At 46.4% G+C, this 21,883-nt stretch overlaps 1 protein-coding gene across 1 annotated transcript in view; it reads left to right on the forward strand.

Moving 5' to 3' along the window:
* Positions 1-21,289, forward strand: part of PMFBP1 (polyamine modulated factor 1 binding protein 1) — a 46,745-nt gene extending 25,456 nt beyond the window's left edge. Inside the window, exons 7-18 of the mRNA XM_062176715.1 lie at positions 104-344; positions 3,054-3,243; positions 3,406-3,559; positions 4,467-4,634; positions 4,869-5,006; positions 16,091-16,255; positions 16,731-16,898; positions 17,155-17,322; positions 18,111-18,214; positions 18,726-18,800; positions 20,289-20,527; positions 21,056-21,289. Of these exons, the coding sequence (XP_062032699.1) occupies positions 104-344; positions 3,054-3,243; positions 3,406-3,559; positions 4,467-4,634; positions 4,869-5,006; positions 16,091-16,255; positions 16,731-16,898; positions 17,155-17,322; positions 18,111-18,214; positions 18,726-18,800; positions 20,289-20,527; positions 21,056-21,072 (1,827 nt within the window). The 3' untranslated portion in view covers positions 21,073-21,289. The remainder of the gene's footprint in view (positions 1-103; positions 345-3,053; positions 3,244-3,405; positions 3,560-4,466; positions 4,635-4,868; positions 5,007-16,090; positions 16,256-16,730; positions 16,899-17,154; positions 17,323-18,110; positions 18,215-18,725; positions 18,801-20,288; positions 20,528-21,055) is intronic.
* The last annotated feature ends 594 nt before the right edge of the window (positions 21,290-21,883 follow it).

The following is a 21,883-nucleotide window of genomic DNA, read 5'->3' on the forward strand; positions in this document are numbered from 1 at the left end:
TGCTGTAATATCCAGGCAGGAGATGACGGTGGTTCCCAGGAGTGCACAAGCCAATCTCTCGGTGACTTCACCTCTCTCAGCATTCGTACTTTGCTCTCCTCAGTTACTCCAAGAGAAAGATGAAATGCTGCATGAGCTAGAGAGGAAACTGACTCAGATTCAGAACAACCTCATGAAAAAGGAGATGGAGTTGGAGAAGCAGCTAGCTCTGACAGGAGAACTCGAAATGACTGTGAAGGAGGCAAAGCAGAACAATTCCAAGGTGGAGTGTGGGGCCCTGCGGGCTGAGGTGGAGCAGCTCAAGGACAGTCTCGAAGAGGCCAGACAGCAGCAGAGGGTGGCAGGTAAGGCCCCTGAGGGTGCTGTCCCCACCACGCTTCCAGTCCATGGGGCTAGAGCAGCCCCCTTGTAACCCCCTAAATATCCACCTCGCTGACCCTACAGCGTCCCACTGCAAGCCTTCTCACGGTCTCATCTTGCATCTCATTCATCCGCACCCATGCTTCCCAGGCCTCAGCCTGGGAAGGTGAACTCATGCACCCATCCAGCTCTCAGCAGCCTTGGATAAAGATCCTGTCCCTTCTGCGGCCTGTGCTCTGCACCACATCCCTCTCCATCATCCCCAGGCCTTTTGTCACACAGCTCACCTCTCCACTCCCTGGGTTTTCCTTCCTTCTCTCCTTTGGCCCCCAAATACATCCTTTGTTCAGCCTGTACCGTGGATGGTGTCCTTGATGCTCTGCAGAATTGCTTTCTCAGAGGTCATCAGTAATCTTGCCTTGAGTCCAGAATTTCTTTGGGGATGATGATAGTGGTGATAATTGCGCAACTTTGTGTTCATAATAAAATCCATAGAGTGTTCTACCTTAAAAGGGTAGACTTTTATTTTATGTGAATAGCTAGCAATATTTTTAAAACATACAAATCTTGGGGCCAGCATTGTGGCATAATGTGTAATGCCACTACCTGCGATGCCAGCATCCCATATGGGATCCCGTATGTTCATATCCCACCTGCTCCACTTCTGATCCAGCTCCCTGCTAAAGGAGCAGAAGATGGCAAAGCTGCTTGAGCCCCTGCCACCCACATGGGAGACCCAAAAGAAGCTCCTGGCTTCAGCCTGGCCCAACCCTGGCCATTGCAGCCATTTGGGGGGTGAAACAGCAGTGGAAGATCTCTATCTCTCTCTAACTCTGCCTTTCAAATAAATAATAAATAAATAAATAAATACCTGGCAGCCGCAACGCACCGGCCATAGCGGCCCCTTGGGGGATGAACCAACGGAAAAAGGAAGACCTTTCTCTGTCTCTCTCTCTCTCTCACTGTCTAACTCTGCCTGTCCAAAAAAAAAATACAAAATACAAAACTCCTTTTCCTTCTTCACCCTCTGTTAACTCTGTAACCTAACACCATTTAGCTCCCCACACCCCGAGTCTCATTTTCCAGTTTTAGAGACACGGTGGGGCCCTTGTTCTTCCATAAATATCACCATTGTTTTCTCTTTTCCCTCCTGCTCTGACTGTGGTTCTCCATGAGCTAAGACTTATCTGCTTACCCTCCAAGTTCCCCTCCACTTCCTTGTGGAGAGCTCCAAAACTCAGAGCCCAGCACTGGCTTTGTACCCTGTGGTCAGTCTCTCTTCAGTAATGCTCCCCTTGAGTAGCCACCTCCCCCTCTACCTCAACATTTCCAAAACCGAACCTATTCTCCTGCCCCTTTTAAAAACATTCTCCTCCCTCCTTCTTTCAAAGCATGTCATTACTTCCACAGGAAAATATCTTTTTTAAAAAAGGATTTTATTTATTTGAGAGGTGAAGTTACAGACGGAGAGAGAGACAGAGAGAAAGGTCTTCCACTGATTCATTCTCCAGATGGCCACAACAGCTGGAGCTGGGCCAATCCAAACCAGGAGCCAGGAGCTTCCTCTAGGTCTCCCATGTGGGAGAAGGACCCAGCACTTGGACTTGGGTCATCCTCTACTGCCTTCCCAGGCCACAGAGAGCTGGATCGGAAGAGTATCAGCTGGGACAGGAACTGGCACCCATATGGGATGTCAGCACCACCAGCTTAGTGTACTATGCCACAGCACCAGCCCCAGGAGAATATCTTTTTCCAGTATTCCAGGCCACAAAACTTGGAGGTGGGAATGAAAGGAATGTTTAAATAGAAGCAGTAGTAGAACTATAGGATGTGAGAACATATATGATGTAAAGTAACCACAGTACACAACGCACTTAAGTGCTTCCCCCTCAAATCCAGTGGAGGCAACGTGTGGACTAAAAGGATATTGCTGGAAGTTTTCCTCTAGTCCAATGCATTCCACTTTAGAAATTTTCTAACGTATCTATCTGCAATTCAAGTCCCTGCTCAAGAACCCAGTATATTAAATCTGACCATGTCAGGCTTTCAAAGTCCCCCAAAGTCCCCTCCACTACACCCATTCACCCAACTCTCTTGACCACCATCCCCCAACGCTACTTTCCTTTCCACTCAGCCTGGTCTCCTCCTCTTCTCCATGTGCCTGCTCCATGCGCTCACCATGTATCTGCTCTCGCAGTCCTCCCTCTCCACCCCCCTAGAGCCTGCACTCTAGTCCAGGAACACCTCGACTTCTGGTCCTCACGAGTCCATCTCCACCTGTCCTAAGCCACACTGACCTCTCTCCTGAGTTCACCATCAGTTTCACCGTCCACTTTCCTCCATGACAGATGAGCTGGTTATAGCTCCCTCCATGGACTCTAAAGGCCAGGAGGGTCAGGAGGTGTCCCTAATGATAGATGAGTCCCACTGGAGGTACTGTGCAATTTCTACCAATTTGTTTAACTTCAGTCAGGGAGGGATCCATGGCTGGAGGGTAGTTGAAGACACATAACTTAATGGGCTCCTTAAGATTGGTAACAAAATGGAGAGAAAAGAAGATAGATCAGGGATTGCAGTGGGCCCCAAAATTAAAGAACAAACTCTGTCGCTAGTCTCATCTGAGAGCCTGATCTTCAGCCACACGCTCCCTTCTCACACGGATGTGCCTCTGGCTTATCTTCTGGCTTCTGCAGCTCAGCAAGCAGCCCAATACAAGGAAGAGGCCAGGCTGGCACAGATTAGCCTGGAGGATGCACAGAGGAAACTGCAAAGCTGCATTTTCCAGGACAAACAGAAGGCAGACACCATCCAGGAGCTACAGAGAGACCTTCAGAAGCTGCAGAAGGAATTCGCAACAGCTGAAGAGGAGCTAGCATCCAACAGGTAGCACAGGCCACCTCCAGAAGGGGCTGCGTCCCTGGAAGCCAGCCAGGACCACTGTGGGTGGCTGCCCCTGCGTGCAGAGAGCAAGGGCCCCCGAGACCAGCTCCACAGCCCACCAACCCAGGCACTGAAGTCCATCTTCCTGTGGTCATTTCGCTTTAGGAAACGGATAGAGGAGCTGACCTCAGAACTCTCGGAGGCCCTGAGGAAGAATGAAAATTGCGAGAAGGAAAACAGGCAGCTTCATAAGACAATAGATGAACAGGACCTGAAAATAAATGACATGCTAGATCGTATCCAACTCATTCAGCACCAGGTATGGAGGGCAAGCAGGCAGTCAACTCCAGCATTTGTCCTGCCTACAGTTAAATATACTGATCTTTATTTGGGTAGATGTCACCTCAAACATCCAAGCAAACTAATTGTGCAGAATTTCTGTTGGCATGCTAAGCCAGCCAGCCAGCACCAGTTCCCAGGACTGGTAGTAACCATTTTCAGGGGTTAGGCTTAGAAATAATCAAAGGACAACGTTGTTCTTTAAAAGATATCCTTGTCAATGTAAAGTTTTTTGTCTCAAAATTATTCTTTTGTGTTTTTTTAAGATTTTCTAAAAGTTTATTCAAAGAGATTTTATGTGGAAAAATCTGGTAACTGAGAGAGAAGGCTGTGGGAGCTGGATCTGTAAATAACATCAATTGGTATATCTAGTTGAATGAAGAAAAATGCAGAACCAACCTTAGAGGAAACTTTTTTTATAAGATTTACTTACTAATTTGAAAGGTAGCATGAGAGGAGAGACAGATAAAGAAATCTGAGATCCTCTATTCACTGGTTCACTCCCCAAATGGCCACAATGCCTGGGGCTGGCTCAGGCCAAAGGCAGGAGCCTAGAACTCCATCCAGGTCTCCCACATGGGTGGCAGGAGCCTAAGTACTTGGGCCATCTTCCACTGCTTTCCCAGGTGCATTATCAGGGAGCTGGATCAGAAGCAGAGTAGCCAGGACTCAAACCAGCGCTCTGATAAGGGATCCCAGGTCGCAAGCAGCAGTTTAATCTTCGGTGCCTCAGCACAGACCTGGAAACCCTGCTCTTACCTAGGATGTATAACCAAGGAGTTGTCCTTCCTCCTGTTCATCCCGGCCATTCCCTGTGTGTAACTGTCTGGGGTTTTCCCAAAAATTTCACAGTCGAAGACTGTCTTTCAGGCCAGTCTTATTTGCAGCACCGGGAGCTAGCCTCTGCCAAAAGCAAGCTAGAAGATGATCTTCAGGAGATAACAAAGCTACTGGAAGAGAAACGGGAACAGTTGAAAAAGAGCAAAGAACGGGAGAAACTGCTGGAGGAAGAACTTGAGGCTTTGCGACAGGAAGGAAAAAAGAAAGAAAAGATGGTGAGAGGGTAATCTGGGAAGCATCAGGGCTGAGAATCCAGCACTGGGCATGAACCTTGCTGGGCTCGGAGGGATGCAGAAGCTGTGGGTGCCCAGGCCTCAGAAGGGAAAGGAGAGAAGGTAGGAAAGAAGGCCTGACGTAGCATGGGGGAGGGAGGGAGCTGTGGGGGAGGGGAGGAGGCTTCAAGTTTTTAAAGTAGCCTGGCACCAACACTTCTTTCCTCGGAAGAGCAGTTGAAGGAGAATTTGAGGAAGCTGGAGGAGGAAAATGAGAATGCCCGAACAGAGTTGATGCGTTATTCTGCACAATTGGAAGCCTCTATCAGCAAATACAATGCCAGCCAGCAAGTCATCCAGGAGTTGAATATAGAGGTAAGTTGGTCAGAAACCCAAGGGGTGAGGAACTTGGACCTTGTGACCTTGACATGAAATCTGTATCTATCTGTCTTCCACCTCAGCAACACAACCAACTGTTCAGCCTACTGTGCATCCCATGGTGCCTGCAGCTCACTTCTGCATTGAAGTCTGGGTTAACCTTCAGTACCAGGTTGCTGATCCAAAAAATGTGACTTCCATATGCAGAAATACATGAAATAAAACCCCCTAACCATCTAGGCTTTAGCATCAAGTCTTCCAATGTTGCCATGTGGACCAGAGCTGAGTGATTGTGACAGCAATTTGCTAGGGAAGACTTCCAAAACTAGTCACAAAGCAGAAAAGGGGATGGAACCAGAGACTCTGATCTTTCTTTCCATAGGCAAATACGACAGAAAGGAGGAAACAGCCTCGCAGCGTGCTAGCTCTGTGCTTGGATTCATCTGTCACTTATGTAATGTCCACTTAGGCTCTTCCTGTCTGGCATCTGCTTTGCTTTCAATGAGATACACATTACCAGGATTCTTCCTTTGCAGATGAACGGGACACTGAGACCCAAGGTCACTGATTAGTAAGCAATGGGATGAACCAGTGTTTGAACTGGTCACCAAGCTCTAACACTTATCTTCTTTTCCCATCATGAGCAGTGATACTTTTCCCAACTGTGTATTCCATCTTTCTGAGCAAGAAAAGTATGTAGTATCTCAGTAGACGGTCTCCTGGGTTACAAATGAAAGACCAAGCAGCTCTTTATCCTTCATGATATGTTTTTTAAAAATTAAAATCCTGTGACTATTCCAAGAGTAAGAATAGCACTGCCCAATAGAACTTCCTGCCTTTGTGTGATGAAGGAAAATTTGCATGTCTGAGCTTACAATACCATAGTCACATGACACATGTGGCCATTGAGTGCTTGGAAGATGGCTCAGTATAACTGAGGAACTAAATTCATAATTTTAATTAAGTAATGTTAAGCTTATTTAAGTGCAAATTGCCTCTTGTGGATAGTGGCTAGCGTATTAGACAGCATAAATCTAAGGCACTCATGTTCCTGGAGTTTTGTACTCTAGAGACATGAATCTCTCCTTTAGAGTGATCCAGAATGGAGGTCTGGATCCCTGAGGAACCCCATGAATACAAAGGATGCTGCCCAAGTGTTACTATGGGCCTGTTGTCACATATGCCAAAAGAAAGTTTTCCAGGTAGATTTGTAAGTAAAAACTCTAATTTCAGAATTGCTTTAATAGAAATCAGGAAGCCAGAGGGGTGTTTATGTGTGTGTGTGTGTGTGTGTATGGTGTCTAAGCATGTTTAACGTTTTTTTTTTTTATTTTTTTTTTAACTTTTATTTAATGAATATAAATTTCCAGTGTACAGCTTATGGATTACAATGGCTTCCCCCCCCCCATAACTTCCCTCCCACCCGCAACCCTCCCCTCTCCCGCTCCCTCTCCCCTTCCATTTGCATCAAGATTCATTTTCAATTCTCTTTATATACAGAAGATCAATTTAGTATAAAGATTTCAACAGTTTGCACCCACATAGAAACACAAAGTGAAACATACAGTTTGAGTACTAGTTATAGCATTAAATCACAATGTACAGCACATTAAGGACAGAGATCCCACATGAGGAGCAAGTGCACAGTGACTCCTGTTGTTGACCCAACAAATTGACACTCTAGTTTATGGCGCCAGTAACCATCCTAGGCTGTCGTCATGAGTTGCCAAGGCTATGGAAGCCTTCCAAGTTTGCCGACTCTGATCATATTTAGACAAGGTCATAAAAGACAGAGTGAGGATAGTAACCAATGATCCTAAGAGTGGCATTTACCAGGTTTGAACAATTATACAGCATTAAGTGGGGAAGAGGACCATCAGTACACACAGGTTGGGAGTAGAGCCATTGGTGGTAGAGTAGAGGTTATGATTACAAAGGAATGAGGCCCAAGTGCACTAGACAGGGCCTAGAACAAAGGACAGTCATTATTAGAGGAGCTAAGAAAGGTGCTGTCTAAGCTACAATTAAGTTTTCTGATTGAGAGGCAAATAGAACCTGATAGAAGGGGCTTGATAATAATCTGGTGGGCTTTAGGCCTTGTAAATTCAGAGGCCCAGACCTATCTATCTCTTCACATGGGGTATATCCTAAGGGAGGTGTGAACCTCCTAGGGGAAGGCACTCTGTTGACTTTCATTACTTGGCTGGCCTGGGAGGAGAGCTGGCCAGGTAAAGGCAGGGGGCATCTCTAACAAGAAATTTACAGTTCTGCCTGCAATGTTGCTGACCCTACTTGACCATCCCCTCAGCTGCAGTGGTCCCTTTGGAAGTTGGGCTGAGTGAAGGGCTTTTCAGCTTAGAGCCAATAAGATCTGTGGCTCTGACCTGGGCATCCTTCGACTCCAGGGCAGGTCCATTTCCAGTGATCCAACTCTTGGCAGAGCTGCCAGGGCTCTTCACAAGCTGACTTCTGCTGAAGCCCAGGCTTACCACATTGAAAGCCACTGCAGTGGACTGGCCTGTTGGGTCTCCTTGAGGGCAGATCACTGTACAGATCAGCCATTAATAGGCCTGCCACCCATTGCTTCTGATGCCGAGCTTTCTTTTCCTCCTGGTTTGTGTTAAAGCAGACCAGAGGATGCAAGTCAAGGGAGTGCCCCAGTCCCATCTCTAATCTTCGGTGGCCTGAACTACAAGTCTATAGTCACAGGCATGTTCTGTAGTAGTTTTTCTAAGGTAGACAATGCCCATGAGGAAAATTATATTCTCACTTTAAAACTTTCTTTCCCTTTGGTCTGAAAGGGAGGTTTTTTCTACTTACTGTTTACTTCGCTGATGGCGAAGTGAATCTAGCTATGAGATTATTATTTAAGTTCTTATTTTGGCTATGCTATTACAGAAAAATGTTAGCCATCTCTTTTATAAGGTCTAAAGATTAAATTATGCATCCTACAGATTCCTTCATAATAGAATTAGTTTCCTACCTTGAAGAGAATAGAGAAATGAAAGAACAAGTTGGGCTTAGAATAGAGAAATGAGGGAGCAAGTCCTAGATCGCTTGCTGACAATAGCAATATCACATGAATACTTAGCAAACCGTTTCAACCATTAGATAACAACTTAAGAAAACATTTACCAGAAGGTCCAATGCCTCCTATAAATTTTAAGAATCATGTATTTGAAAACACCTCTGAAATATCTAACATGGTGTAGTTTGTTTAGCCAGTAAACTTAAGCACAACCATCTAAAATGTTTTTAGTTTCTTTCTACCAACAAGTCTAAAATATATGATACACAGATTCAGGTCCCACAAATTAAAATGTATCTTTGATTGATTTTAGCAGCTTAAATTTATGGACAATCTTATCTATAAGCCATTTAAAATAAAACTCTTAATAAAATTTCCCCATGTGGACATACAATATGTACACACATATAATATAGCATAATAGACCAATATAGCAATTTTAATAATAGCTTTTAAAATCTTTAACTCTTTTTGTAGATTGCCAATTGATTTGAATTGCTTTTTCTTTTTAGTAACCTCAGTTAACCATACTTTCTCTCAGTTGGTACTGTTAATACATTATTGGCTTCATCTGTTTACAGAGCCATCCCAAAGTACTGAATACAATAAAAGTGGCTGGAAAAAGTCCATAGGAACCTATAGGAGGACAGCTAAACACAGAACCAACAACGCTTTAGTTTTATGAGCAGCAGATCATATATAACTGTGGATGACAAAAGACTTTAAGTCACCATGTTTAAAATTATAAACTCATCAACCAATAAGAGGCACTTGCTTACTTCACAGTATTTTTGAAAGCACCTGTAGGGTTTTACAAGTATTTAACCCTTTAAGCCTCTGGGGCTTTCTCATTAAGATAACTATCATGTCTAGTAACACAAGATCATTAGACTTTTTAATTCTCAAACATTTGTATTAATAGCATTTTCCATTATAGAAACTTAAAGTCTGGTACCACATCACATCTTGACAGTACTTCTAATATACTCCAAATAGACTGATTAGTTGGTGTCTCTATAAGATGAGAGACATAGGTCCTTCGATTTTTTCAGTTGGGCCCAAACTGGAAAAACCAAAGTCCAGGATTTACTGGAAATTTTAGAGACCAGATTGTTTGAAACTTTGATTTTTTGAATGCCTGTCAAGAATTCCAAGAAGGCTCAAAATCCAAAATATCTGGTTGAAATAAGATTTCTTAAAATCATGACATAACATAGACCAAATTTGATCATTGTTACAAGGTGATTATTCAAATTTTTGAAAAAAGCACATATTTAAATAACCCATAGCTCTTAATAAAAATTCAGCTGTTTTTGAACAATTAGAATTTAACAGACATCAAGAGAACATAATAGATTACTTTAACACATTGCTTTAACAGAGCATCAGAGTTTAATTCTATGTCAAAGAGAAATTGAGCTTCCTGTGATCTTTTGCTGTAAGGTCTCCTTCCTTTACCTTCTTTCATATTGGTGACCATGTTTCTGTGTTTCTGTGTGTAAGACATCTTTAAGCATCTTTTGCAGGGCAGGATGAGTGGCAACAAATTCTTTCAGTTTCTGTTTGCTATGAAAAGTCTTAATTTCACCTTCATTCACAAATGAGAGCTTTGCAGGATATAGTATTCTGGGCTGGCAGTTTTTCTCTCTTAGTACCTGGGCTATGTCTCGCCATTCCCTTCTAGCTTGTAGGGTTTCTGATGAGAAGTCTGCTGTGAGTCTAATTGGAGATCCTCTAAGAGTGATCTGACGTTTCTCTCTTGCACATTTTAGGATCTTTTCTTTATGTTTCACTGTGGTGAGTTTGATTACAACATGTCGTGGTGAGGATCTCTTTTGGTCATGTTTATTAGGGGTTTTATAAGCTTCCTGTACTAAGATGCCTCTGTCCTTCTCCAAACCTGGGAAATTTTCTGCTAGTATCTCACTGAAAATGCCTTCTAATCCTTTCTCCCTCTCCATGCCTTCAGGAACTCCTAGAACCCGAATGTTGGGTTTTTTAATAGTATCCTGTAGATTCCCGACAATATTTTTTAGATTTCTAATTTCTTCTTCTTTTCTTTGGTTTGCCTGTTTCCTTTCCTGTTCTCTGTCTTCTAAGTCTGATATTCTCTCTTCTGCTTCGTCCATTCTGTTTTTAAGACTCTCTAATGTGTTTGTCATTTGATCTATTGAATTCTTCATTTCATTATGATTTCTCATCACTATCACCATTTCTTGTTCCACTAGTTGTTTCAATTCATTTTGATTCCTCCTTAATATTTCATTTTCACGAGAGAGATTTTCTATCTTGTCCATGAAGGATTTCTGTAGTTCAAGAATTTGTTTTTGAGAACTTCTTAATGTTCTTAGCAATTTTTTGAGATCTGCTTCTTGCATTTCTTCAATCTCCTCATCTTCATAATCTTGAATTGGGGTGTCTTTTTCATTTGGGGGTGTCATAGTGTCTTCCTTATTCTTGTTAGCTTGGTTTTTGCGTTTGTTGTTTGGCATGTTGGAGATATTTGGTTTCTTCACTGTGGTGTTTTTTCTTGTTACACTATGGCTCTATATTAAGTGGACTGTCTGCTTTCGGTGGAGCCTTAGAGGCTTGAGATGAGTGTGGACTGAGAGCTGTGTTTGGTTCCTCAGGGCTGAGGGTGTGTCAAAGATGACACTCCCAGGTTAGGTGTGGTAAATCTCTCTCTTTTTTTGATTCAAAAGGGAAGTAATTCCGCACAGCTGAATGTAATTGGAGGTAGTTAGCAGGCAAATGATATACCCACAGGAGCCAGAGATCGGAAGCTCTTTCCCAAGGACCACACAGGGAATCTCTGCTGCCCTCAGTGTGGGCTCCAATTCTCCTGCAATCTCCCACTGGGTTGCCAAGTTAGATGCTAATCTCCTGTTATTTCACCCCTCCCCCCAGAGTCAGGTTTTTCTGCTAGGCTCAGGGCTGGTGCAGACCTGAGGTCGCCCTGCTTATGACGTATGTCCAAAATGGCGCCTGCTCTGTCTTGCTCGCCTTTAAGAGGTGAGCGGAGAGAGAGAAACTTGTGTCCGTATCAGTCACTTTTTTTATTTTTTTATCTCTCTCTTCTAGTTAGCCTGGTGAACTTTTCCCCACGGAGTTTCAAGCCTCGTTCCCTCTAGCCTCCTCTTTCTGCTTGCTCGCTGGTATCTCGGGCTATGGAGGTTCGGCTCACCTCGCGTTCCAGCGCTGGTGCGTTGAGTCTGCCGCTGGTGTCCCGAACTTGGGCTCCCACGCTCTCCACGCAGGTCCACTGTGAATCACTAGTTCCGGAAGAGTTTCCTCTGCTGTTTCTTCTGCTACTCTTCCTTGACCCTGCAGTATCTCCACTTATATTAAACTTTCTCTCCCCCCGGACTAAGTGTGCTCCTGCCTATTCCGCCATCTTGAAATCCTCCCACATGTTTAACGTTTTTAAGAGCATGTCTCACATGTTTATTAAATCGATCAGAACAGCCATTTGGAGGAGGCTAGTTTTACTTCCTAAAATGTACTTCCTTTAATCAATATTTTATATTTTAATTTAAAAATTTTCTATAGACAATATATCTTGAGATATTTTCTGTCTCTTTGATCCTAGGATATTTTCCCACTATGTTTTATAAGTATTTACTGTTAATAATTGTAATGCTTATTTATTTTCATATATTTCTATATGTGAACATGTTAATGAACTCACCTATTTATTTTCAGTTGCTTCTCAAGAATTTTTCAAGTACATAATTATAGAATTTGCATGCAACAACTATTTTATTTCTTTGGAGCATTTATAGTTATTTAATTTTTCTTGCCTTATTGCATAGAATAGTACCTAGAATATGACGTCAACAATAGAAGTATTAGCAGGCATCATATTCTTGCTTGCCTTTCATTTGAATGCAATGCATCTGTTCAGTGTGATGGTCCCTGTAGGCTCTGGATGCTGTCTTTCATCAAGTTTCTTTAGCCCCTCAGCTACTAAGAGCTTTATCAGTATAGGTATTTTAACAAATTTTACCAAATTCATTGTTTAAGATTTATTTATTTGAAGCCGGCGCCGCGGCTCACTAGGCTAATCCTCTGCCTGCGGCGCCGGCACACCGGGTTCTAGTCCCGGTCGGGGCACCGGATTCTGTCCTGGTTGCACCTCTTCCAGGCCAGCTCTCTGCTGTGGCCAGGGAAGGCAGTGGAGGATGGCCCAAGTGCTTGGGCCCTGCACCCCATGGGAGACCAGGATAAGCACCTGGCTCCTGGCTTCGGATCAGCGCGGTGTGCTGGCCGCAGCGCGCCGGCTGTGGCGGCCATTGGAGGGCAAACCAACGGCAAAAGGAAGACCTTTCTCTCTGTCTCTCTCTCTCACTGTCCACTCTGCCTGTCAAAAAAATAAAAAGATTTATTTATTTGAAAGGCAGAGTTATGGAAGGTGGGGAGAGAGAGAAAATTCCATCCACTGATGGATTCCCCAAATGGCCACAAATCACATTGTGATTTTTGTCAGGCCAAAATCAGGAAGTTGGAACTCCATCCAGGTCTCCCATGTGGGTGTGGGGACCCAAGCACTTCAGGCATCTTCCAACTGCTTTCCCAGGCACATTATCAGAGAGCTGGATCAGAAGTGGAGCAGCCAGGACTGCAGCCTTTGCTCATTTAGGATCACAGGCAGCAGCTTAACACACTGCACCACCATGCCAGCCCCTATCAGATGCATTTTAAACCACTGAGATGATAATATCATCTTTCTCCTTAAATCAATAATTGGTGAATAAAATTAACTAATTTTAGCCAACCATTGCATTCCTAATTTGATTCCTTATTGTGCATAATGTTTTACTCTTTGAGTGCAATACTTGGCACATTCTTTTTCTTTTTTAAAAAATATTTATTTATTTATTTATTTGAGAGGCAGAAGCAGAGAGACAGAGAAGTCTTCCATCTGCTGGTTCACTCTCCAAATGGCTGCAACGGCCAGAGCTGTGCCAATCAGAAGCCGGGAACCAGGAGCTTCTTCCAGGTCTCCCACGTGGGTACAGGGGTCCAAGCACTTGGGCCACCTTCTACTGCTTTCCCAAGCCATAGCAGAGAGCTGGATCGGAAGTAGAGCAGCTGGGTCTCGGGCCGGCACCCATGTGGGATGCCGGCATTGCAGGTGGCAGCTTTTCCGGCTACACCACAGCGCCGGCCCCTTGGCACATTCTGAGAAGTAAGAGAAAGCCAGTGCGACTGGAGTATAGTGGTCAGTAGACACTGCTATGGGTTGAGGCAGCCATGCTGGCCTCTGTGAAGACGTGGAACACTTTCTTGTTAGAGCATAGCTAGCCATTGATGGAATTTCCTCTCGGAGATAGGAGACTGGATTCAAGTTTGCAAAATATAATTCTGACTAATGTGTGGAAATGAATGGCGATGGAGGGAGCAGTGGAAGCAGGGAGACTGGTTAGGAAGCTAGCACTGTCCAACCTAGACAGATATCAGTAAAGACAGAAGTGAGCAAATTAGGGATGTGTTTTGGTTGTAGAATTGGCCAGACTAACTGATGAAACGAACGTGAGAGAGACAGTGATAAATCAAGAATGACTTGAGGGAATTCAACTATAAAATCATCTAGACCTAATACCTTTGGCAGGGGAGAGAGTGGGTCTTTTACTGGAGCTGTCATTAGCATGCCTTAATTCTGTAATTTATCTGGCTCTTTAATATCTTTCTGCAAGCTAAACCACTCATATTAGCAAAATTTAAAATAAGTCTTCCATTTTAGCTTCTATCATCACTGTGGCTTTCCCCACCAGCCTTCTTTTTAAAAAGTCTCACCTCTGTGATAACACTTCTCAATCCAGCCACCATCCCTCAAGCACTTAAAGCAAATTTTGCTTTCTCCAGTGCAACCCCTGGTGGAGTGGGCAGACTCAGCTGATTCCATGTTTTTTAGAAGTTCCCAGAAAAAAAAATGCACTTCTATTTCCAGAAGACCAAATTATTTCATCTTCAGGAAGAGTATTAAAATGTGAGGTCAGAAGTCCTATCCTACCCTTTCATCTCATTTATTCTTAGGGTTCAAAGATACTCAGAAGTCCATCTGAAAAAGTAATAAACTTCAAGCACTGAATAGTTACTAGTTTTAGAAAAGCAAGAGAACCCAAAAGAATATATTTCTATGTGATTGGCAACATTAGGATGCCCGCGGACTAGAATACCAAAGAACGGAAGTCAGGTGTGTGAGTTTCCAGGGCCTCCTTCCTGTGTCCAGCCTGAAAAGCAGTCTGAGCCCTGTAGTTGAAGTGCAGAGAAAGATGACTCAGCATGTTCATGACAACTCACAGGCGTACAGTGACTGATACCTTACAAAGCCCTTTGTTCATACCTACGTGATCCAACCTGATCATCCCCAACGCAGTAGGAAACAGTTGAAATTATTCAAATTTGTGGGAGAAAAAACTGAAGCCAGAGAAACAGGTAAACGGCAGAACCTGGACCTCAACCCGATCCTCAGACTCCAGATCTCAGCACCCTGGCGACTCTGCTATGAATGCTCATTACTGAGTCTAAAACACAGACTTGTTTTTAAGTACACTTTTGTCTGCATTTGTGTTCACTTGATCCCTAACTCCAAGCAATGCAGTATTTCACTCAATCAAATCATTTCACATTTACTGAGTCCTCATTATGTGTCATGCCCTGAGCTACAGCAATGGGGACACAGCAATTAACACAAGACACACATGGTCCTACTTTCATGGCACATCAAGTCTGGTAAACTAGGCCAAGTACACAAATGAAAATTTGTATAGTGTCTACTGACATAGAATTTAATCTGGATCTCTCTCTCTTTTGCTCTAAGATTTATTTGTTTATTTGAAAGGCAGAGAGAGAGAGAGAGAGAGAGAGAGGATAGATCCTCTATCTGCTGGTTCATTCCCCAAATGGCTGCAACAGCCAGGTCTGAGCCGGTACAAAACCAGGAGCCAGAAACTCCATGTGGGTCTCCCATATGGGTGGCAGTCTTTGGCATCTTCCTCTGCACATTAGCAGGAAACTGGATCAGAAGCAGAATAACCAGATCCAGAACTGGCACTCAGATATGCGATGCTAGTGCATCTTGGCCCACTGTGCCACAACAATGGCCCCTGGATGTTTTTTTGTTTTTTGTTTTTGTTTTTTTTTTAAAAAAAAAAAAAACCTTTCAGCTGGCACTGTGGCTCAATAGGCTAATCCTCTGCCTGTGGTGCCGGCACACCGAGTTCTAGTCCCAGTCGGGGTGCCGGATTCTGTCCCGGTTGCTCCTCTTCCAGGCCAGCTCTCTGCTGTGGCCCGGAAAGGCAGTGGAGGATGGCCCAAGTGCTTGGGCCCTGCACTAGCATGGGAGACCAGGAGAAGCACCTGGCTCCTGGCTTCGGATCAGCGTAGTGCACCGGCCACAGCGCCCATTGGAGGGTGAACCAATGGTAAAGGAAGACCTTTCTCTCTGTCTCTCTCTCTCTCTCTCACTGTCTAACTCTGCCTGTCTAAAAAAAAAAAAAAAAAAAAAAAAAACTCTCATTCATTTGAGATGCATAAAGACAGAGAACTCCTGTCTACCGGCTCACTCTCCAAAAGTCTGCAGCAGTCAGGACCATGGAGGGCCAAGCCAAGAACTCAGTCCAGGTCTCCCATGTAGGTGGTAGGAACGCAGTTACTTGAGCTATCACCACTGCCTCCCAGGGTTTACATCGGCAGGAAACTGTAATCAAGAGCAGAGCTAAATCCAGGCACTCTCCCATGTGATGTGGGCATCCCAACCAGTGTCTTAGCTGCTACACCAACCCCACCCCAGGATTCTAAATGTCTGTCAAAGACACAGAGTTGGTAGGAGGGACCTGCCGTGTCCTGATCCAGCACTCCCAGCACTGCTTGGGTATATATGCTAACTGAAAGGGAACACAGGAGGGATGGGTGTAGAAGAGCCTGGAAAGGCAGTGAGGGTAAGGTGTGAGTGTTGACAGACTGCTGGAGCGGTTCTTCCAGCGCCTGACGTCGCCTGTGATCTGACTCTGAGCCAGAACTCTGACAGCGATGTTGTCCCTCCCTAAAGATAAGCCGTCAGAAGGAGAACGTAGCGAGCCTGAAGGCCGAGCTGGAAAAGGCTGAGCAGAGGGAGAAACACTATCTCCAGACCATGGTGACTAAAGAAACCTATGAAGAGCTATCCCGGAAGTCGGGCGCCTGCCAAGATGACCTGACGCAAGCCCTGGAGAAGGTGAGGCCACACCCTCTCATCTCCGGGATGTTGTCAGGGTAGCATGAGAAGCGCAAGAGCCTGTTCCCTGAATGCCTGGCTCTCCACAGGGCCATCTCAGACCATTGCATGGGCCCTAGGGTGTCCACCCAGAGAAGGCCTGCTTCTTCCTATGGAGGCTTTGTTGGGTGCAGGTCAACGCTGGAGGGCAAATGGAATAAGTCTTTTTGCCCATGAGTGATTATTGACGGGCAGGCTTTTCCAAAGCCTGGATTGTCATGGAAATGCATGCCCTACCCCCATGTCAGTCATGCCTGGCTGATCCACTCCTCAGACTGGAAAGAAAAGAAATGCAGGTAGGGATGAGGGGCAGCAGCGGGCAGGGTGAGTGCAGAAAGCCAACCACTGTCAGTCCCTGTCCACCTCTGGGACCAGGGAGGGACTCGGCAGAGAGGGCCAGAGGGTGGTCATTCTCAGCCCCTGTTTTTCCTGGAAGCTCAATCATGCGACGTCGGAGACAAAGAGCCTGCAACGAAGCTTGCTGCAGACCCAAGAGAAGAAAGCTCACCTGGAAGATGAGATCATTGCCTATGAGGAGAGGATGAAAAAGCTCAATATGGAATTGAAAAAACTGCAGGGCTTCCACCAGCAGAGTGAGCTAGAGGTGAGAGCAACCAGGGGCTCTGGCTGCCTTCCTATTAGGGCTCTGAAAGGTCACCTCCTGCATCCAAAATTATTTAGCGCTAAACCATTCCCTTTGGCTAACGGTTACCTCCACTTTGTTCGCTCCCCGAGCTTCGGAGACAAAGATAAGAGCAGGGGTGCCCTCTGCTGGCCGCTGGAAACAAAATACCCCCAACCCGTCTACTTTCTCAGGGAGGGCAGCTGGGGTCCCTCCCTCACGTTGCTCTCCCGAGCAGGTGCATGCCTTCGACAAGAAGCTGGAGGAGATGAGCAGCCAGGTGCTGCAGTGGCAGAAGCAGCACCAGAACGACCTCAAGATGCTGGCGGCCAAAGAGGAGCAGCTCAGGGAGTTCCAGGAGGAGATGACCACCCTGAAGGAGAACCTCCTCGCAGACGAGAAGGAGGTGGGCACTCCGCTCCCAGTCCCTGCCGCCCTCCCTCCCAGCACGCCCCGTGACCACCCGGATGCCAGACAGCCCTTGGTAGGGATAGGGGTCTCTAGGAGCAAGCGGAGGACTCCCCCACTCAGTGTGAAGCAGCTACCTCACCCCAACTGTATCCTTACAGTTTATTGACAGAAAGATACTGAGCAACATAAAAGTCCCCATCCAGAAAACAGACTGGCAGGTGCATCAGCCACTCCAGGCTCAGACAGTTCACTGAGGAGCAGCCCCCCTCCAGGATGCATCCTGACACGCCCAGTAGCCCCAGACCCCATGGGAGAACTGACTAAACAACCTTCTGGGCACACCTCGTGCCCAGCTCCCACACAGGGAAGTTCATGGCCAGAGGCTACAGCACGTCTTGAGGGTGGCCACAGGGCCTTTGCTTGAATTAGAAGGAAGGCACCCCATCCTCCTGATATTTCTCTTTCATCCATTAGAAAATGGGCTTATCATACTCCTTTTTTACAAAAAGTCACTTCAGTGTCTTTGGCCTAAGACTTAGATCACTACTGTAAGTGTCCAAAGCTACTCTGTCTCTGAATAAATCATGTCCCTCAGACATGTGGCCTTTGTGTGGGACGCAACCTGCGCAGCTGGACAGGGAGGGTCTGCTGCGGCAACTCTGGTTGGATAGCAGAGTCCATCTCTCTTCTCCCGGGAAGAGAGAAGAGGCCTGATCTTCGGGGAGGGAGGTGACAGGCCTCTGCTCCCCACCCTTACTGTTTCATTTTCTTCTTATCCCAAAGACCTGTTGCCTGCCCCAGCGGTCCATGGCCAAGGACACCTGTAGGCTCCACCGAGAGAACGATCAGATTATGTGTAACATGGAGCAGTGGGCCAAGGAGCAGAAGTAAGTAATGGAGAAGAAAGTAAGACAGGGTCCTGTGGCCTGGGCTGAGCCAAGGAATGACACATGGCCAAGGATTATACACACACACACACACACACACACACCCCACCCTCTAGAAAACTGATCCTGGCTCAGCCCAGGCCCAAAGGCTGGGAATGAGACAGAGGGGATACCCCTCGTCAGGCAGCTTTGAAAGCCCTGCTGACTTAGAATAGAGTGGCTCCAAGTTTGGACAGCTGCCTTGCTGGCGCTCAGATTCCTTCCCAGCATGGGATCCAGCTTCACCCAGATCCCTTGAACTCATCTGGGCATCGTGATTTCGCGCAGGAGTGGAGTCCAGAGAGTGCCTGTAGTGCCAGGTGCCAGGAAGGGTACAGAGATGGGGTGATGTGGGGGTGACCCAGGATCCAGCAGAAGCCTTGCTTGCACAGCCAGTGTCCCAACCAGCCAGCTTTGTCCTCCCTCACGGGATATCGGGGAACTGGTCAGTCTTCTGTCAATTTTCTCACAGGGTTGCCAATGAGAAACTCGGAAACAAGCTCCGGGAGCAGGTCAAGTACATCGCCAAGCTGACTGGTGAAAAGGAGTAAGTCACCCCACACCACCCAGTGACGAGGGCCAGCCTGGGGCCAGGGCCATGCACCATGAGGCCCTGTGCATGTCACTCGACCTCTTTGGGCCTCAGGGCCTCCACCCATGATACAAAGAGGGGCACCAGTCCCTGCGCCCCTTCCTACTTTCTCCTTCGGTGGCCGTCAGAGGTCACGAACACTGAGACAGGAGCAGGCACAGACAGGCCGACTGCATTACTGGGCAGGGACTAAGCTGCTGCCACAGAGACTCCCACATGAAGGGGCACAGAAGGAACATCTCTGTGGCCGGGTCTGAAGTGAGCAGTCCAGGTTGGTGGGGCGTGAGGTTCCTCTGTTCCATCTGGGTTCCTCTAACCTGTCACTTCCCTCCCTTTGGGCTGCTTTCGCGTGCACAGTCAAAGCTGGGTTAGCCGAGAGTGAGGCACTGCAGGAGCACAGGACGTTAAAGAACAGAGGTAAATGACTGTCTACAGCTGGCATTTGGAAGTGGTAAAGGAGCAGGTGATGGTGAGACCTAAGATAGCGTTTCCCCACCTCTTGCCAGGTAGCACTTAGAAAAGGACCACATTTTTTGGCACACTGGGAGGGTCTGGGATGGGTTTGCTTGAGATAAAGTTGACGAGTACCGCTGCCCCAAAGGCTGAGGGTGCTGGTGTCTCAGCACACCTGGAGCCTGTTCATGGCCCTCCAGTTGGAAAGCTCTATTCTAGGTTTTGACCTTACACGGAGTGCCTGATTTGAAGAGGACAAGACCACTGGAATAAGGGAAGTCAGGGACTGAGAGGCCAACACATGGCTGGGCTATGTGAGCTCCTGAAGGCTTTGTGCATGCTGACAGGAGGGAACCTTCCAGTTCTTCAAAACAAATGTCTGTCATTTGTCAAATGAAATCCATGCATGAACCCCAACAGGTTCACTGTCCCCACTTACCAATAGGAAGACCAAGTGAGTTAGGGGTACTGGTTCTGGGGACTCCCTGGCTCAGGCCTAGGCTTCTTCCATAGGACATACATAGGGCTCCCTTTCTTTTGTTTTAATATGTATTTATTTATTTATTTATTTATTTTATTTGAAAGGCAGAAATTTCCCATCTTCTGGTTCACCCTTAAAATGTCCACAATAGCAGGGCTGGGCTGAGCCTAAGCCAGGAGCTAGGAACTCAATCACAGTCTTCCACACGGGTAGCAGGGGCCCAAGTACTTGCACTGTCACCTGCTGCCTCCCAGCTGTGCATTAGCAGGAATCAGGAGCAGGAACTGGAACTTCAACCCAGGACTCCGGGCTGGGATGCAAGCATTCCAGGCAGTGTCTTAACTGCCATGTCAAACGCCTGCCCCAGGCTCGCTTTCCACCAAGCGTGCACGAAAGCCCAGCTCTGAAAAGAACTGAGCATCCACGCCCTCTTTCCTGTGACGTCTTTTATCTGAACCGAGCAGAGCAAGCAGACAACACCCGTCCTGTCTGTCCTGTGCTCCCCACAGCCACCTCCACAATGTGATGCTCCATCTGCAGCAGGAAAACAAGAAGCTGAAGACTGAGATGGAAGAGAAGAGGACGAAGGCCGGGCCCCCGAAGCTTTGCACGAAAGCCATCTGCCCGAGCAAAGTGGAGCCCACACAGAAGGGCAGAGTGTGTGGCGTGCTGGGCTGGAGAGGGACGCCCCAGGATGTGACCCACAGAATGGACATCACCAAGTACATCGGGGTGCCCCACTGCTCAGGTACATCTGCTATCCACCTTTTGCTATTGGAATGTCTGCTTAGTCCCATAAACCAAAAAAATAGTATGGTAATATTTTTGTAAAAATCACTAAATTAGGATTTCAAGTAGGGAGAAGACAGTCAGTCTTTCATGCCCTTGAGTCATTCACTTGCTCAGCTACTCTGAACCAAAGATAATGGCTTCCACATCAGGCCAAGTAAGGCCTAAGAACCATTCATGACACCCACGTACCCCGTCTTCCAGGCCTGTCCCCTCCCGGCTCAGTCCCTTGCAGAGTGGAGGGAAAAGCGAGAACAAGTACAACATGCAGCTTGTTCCCGCTGGGTGTCCAGAAACCCCACAGGAGCCTCCCGGCACCCATGTCCACCTGGGTTCACAATTACCTTTGTTGCCAGCTGTAAACTCCGTTCCCCTCGAGGGCAGATGTACCTTGCAACAGAGCTGCCTGGCCATGAGGCCAGTTCTTGAGGAAGCAGCTCATTAATTTCTCCTCCAATCAAAACACATTTCCTCCCTGTTCCCTCAGGTTCCTCGTATTGCTAGACTCAGCATCTTGCCCTGAGCATCATTTCCACACACGGTTTCCAGAGGATGGTGAGTTCCTGCCCCTCTCTCCTGACCTGAATCAGCTCTTCCAGGAACGTTTCGAGGCCCCAGCCTACCTTGCAAGATGCTAACGTTGAATTTTGTCCACCTCCTGCAATGGAGTGAGCCTTGGAACCATACTACCATCTCCAGGCCCAAACGCCAAAATAAAGACACGAACACAACCGTCTCGGTGAGCTCTGGTGTCGCGCCACATGCCCCCAGTTTTCTCTGGATTCTGAGACATAGTCAAGAGCTGTCACCCCGAAGCAAGCTTCTAGGTCAGTTTCTGAAACAATGAGAGCTTACTCACTTTTTTTTTTCTTTTCCGTTCTGTCTGGAATTTAAAAAGAAAATAATCTGAAAAACTCAAGTAATCCTGAGATCCAAAAGAAAGGAAGAGAAATAAAAAGATGCATTTCCAAATGGGAGAGGGAGAGAGTGCCATCTGCTTCCTCCCCAGCCACCATATCACATTCCTCCTTTTAAAAACTTTATTTTTCTCCCCAGCCACCTCAATACAAGTAAAATTCCATTATAAAAAACTCCAAGGACAGCTAAACTATTTTTTGGTGGTAGAATTTTGTTAAACTGAGTTCATGTCTAGAATTTATATTTTTACTCTGTAGGAAATGAGGAGAAATAGCTACTAAAGTAAGAGAAAGAAAATGAAAAAGCTTGCATTTCTTAGGGGGCAGAAAAAGCAAAGGAAGACGTCCACTGGTGGGCAATGAACTTCAGTATTCTGGCCCCTCCCTCGCCTTCCCTG

The sequence above is a fragment of the Lepus europaeus genome, chromosome 19 (genome assembly GCF_033115175.1).
Source record: "Lepus europaeus isolate LE1 chromosome 19, mLepTim1.pri, whole genome shotgun sequence".
In the NCBI taxonomy this organism is placed as follows: domain Eukaryota; kingdom Metazoa; phylum Chordata; class Mammalia; order Lagomorpha; family Leporidae; genus Lepus; species Lepus europaeus.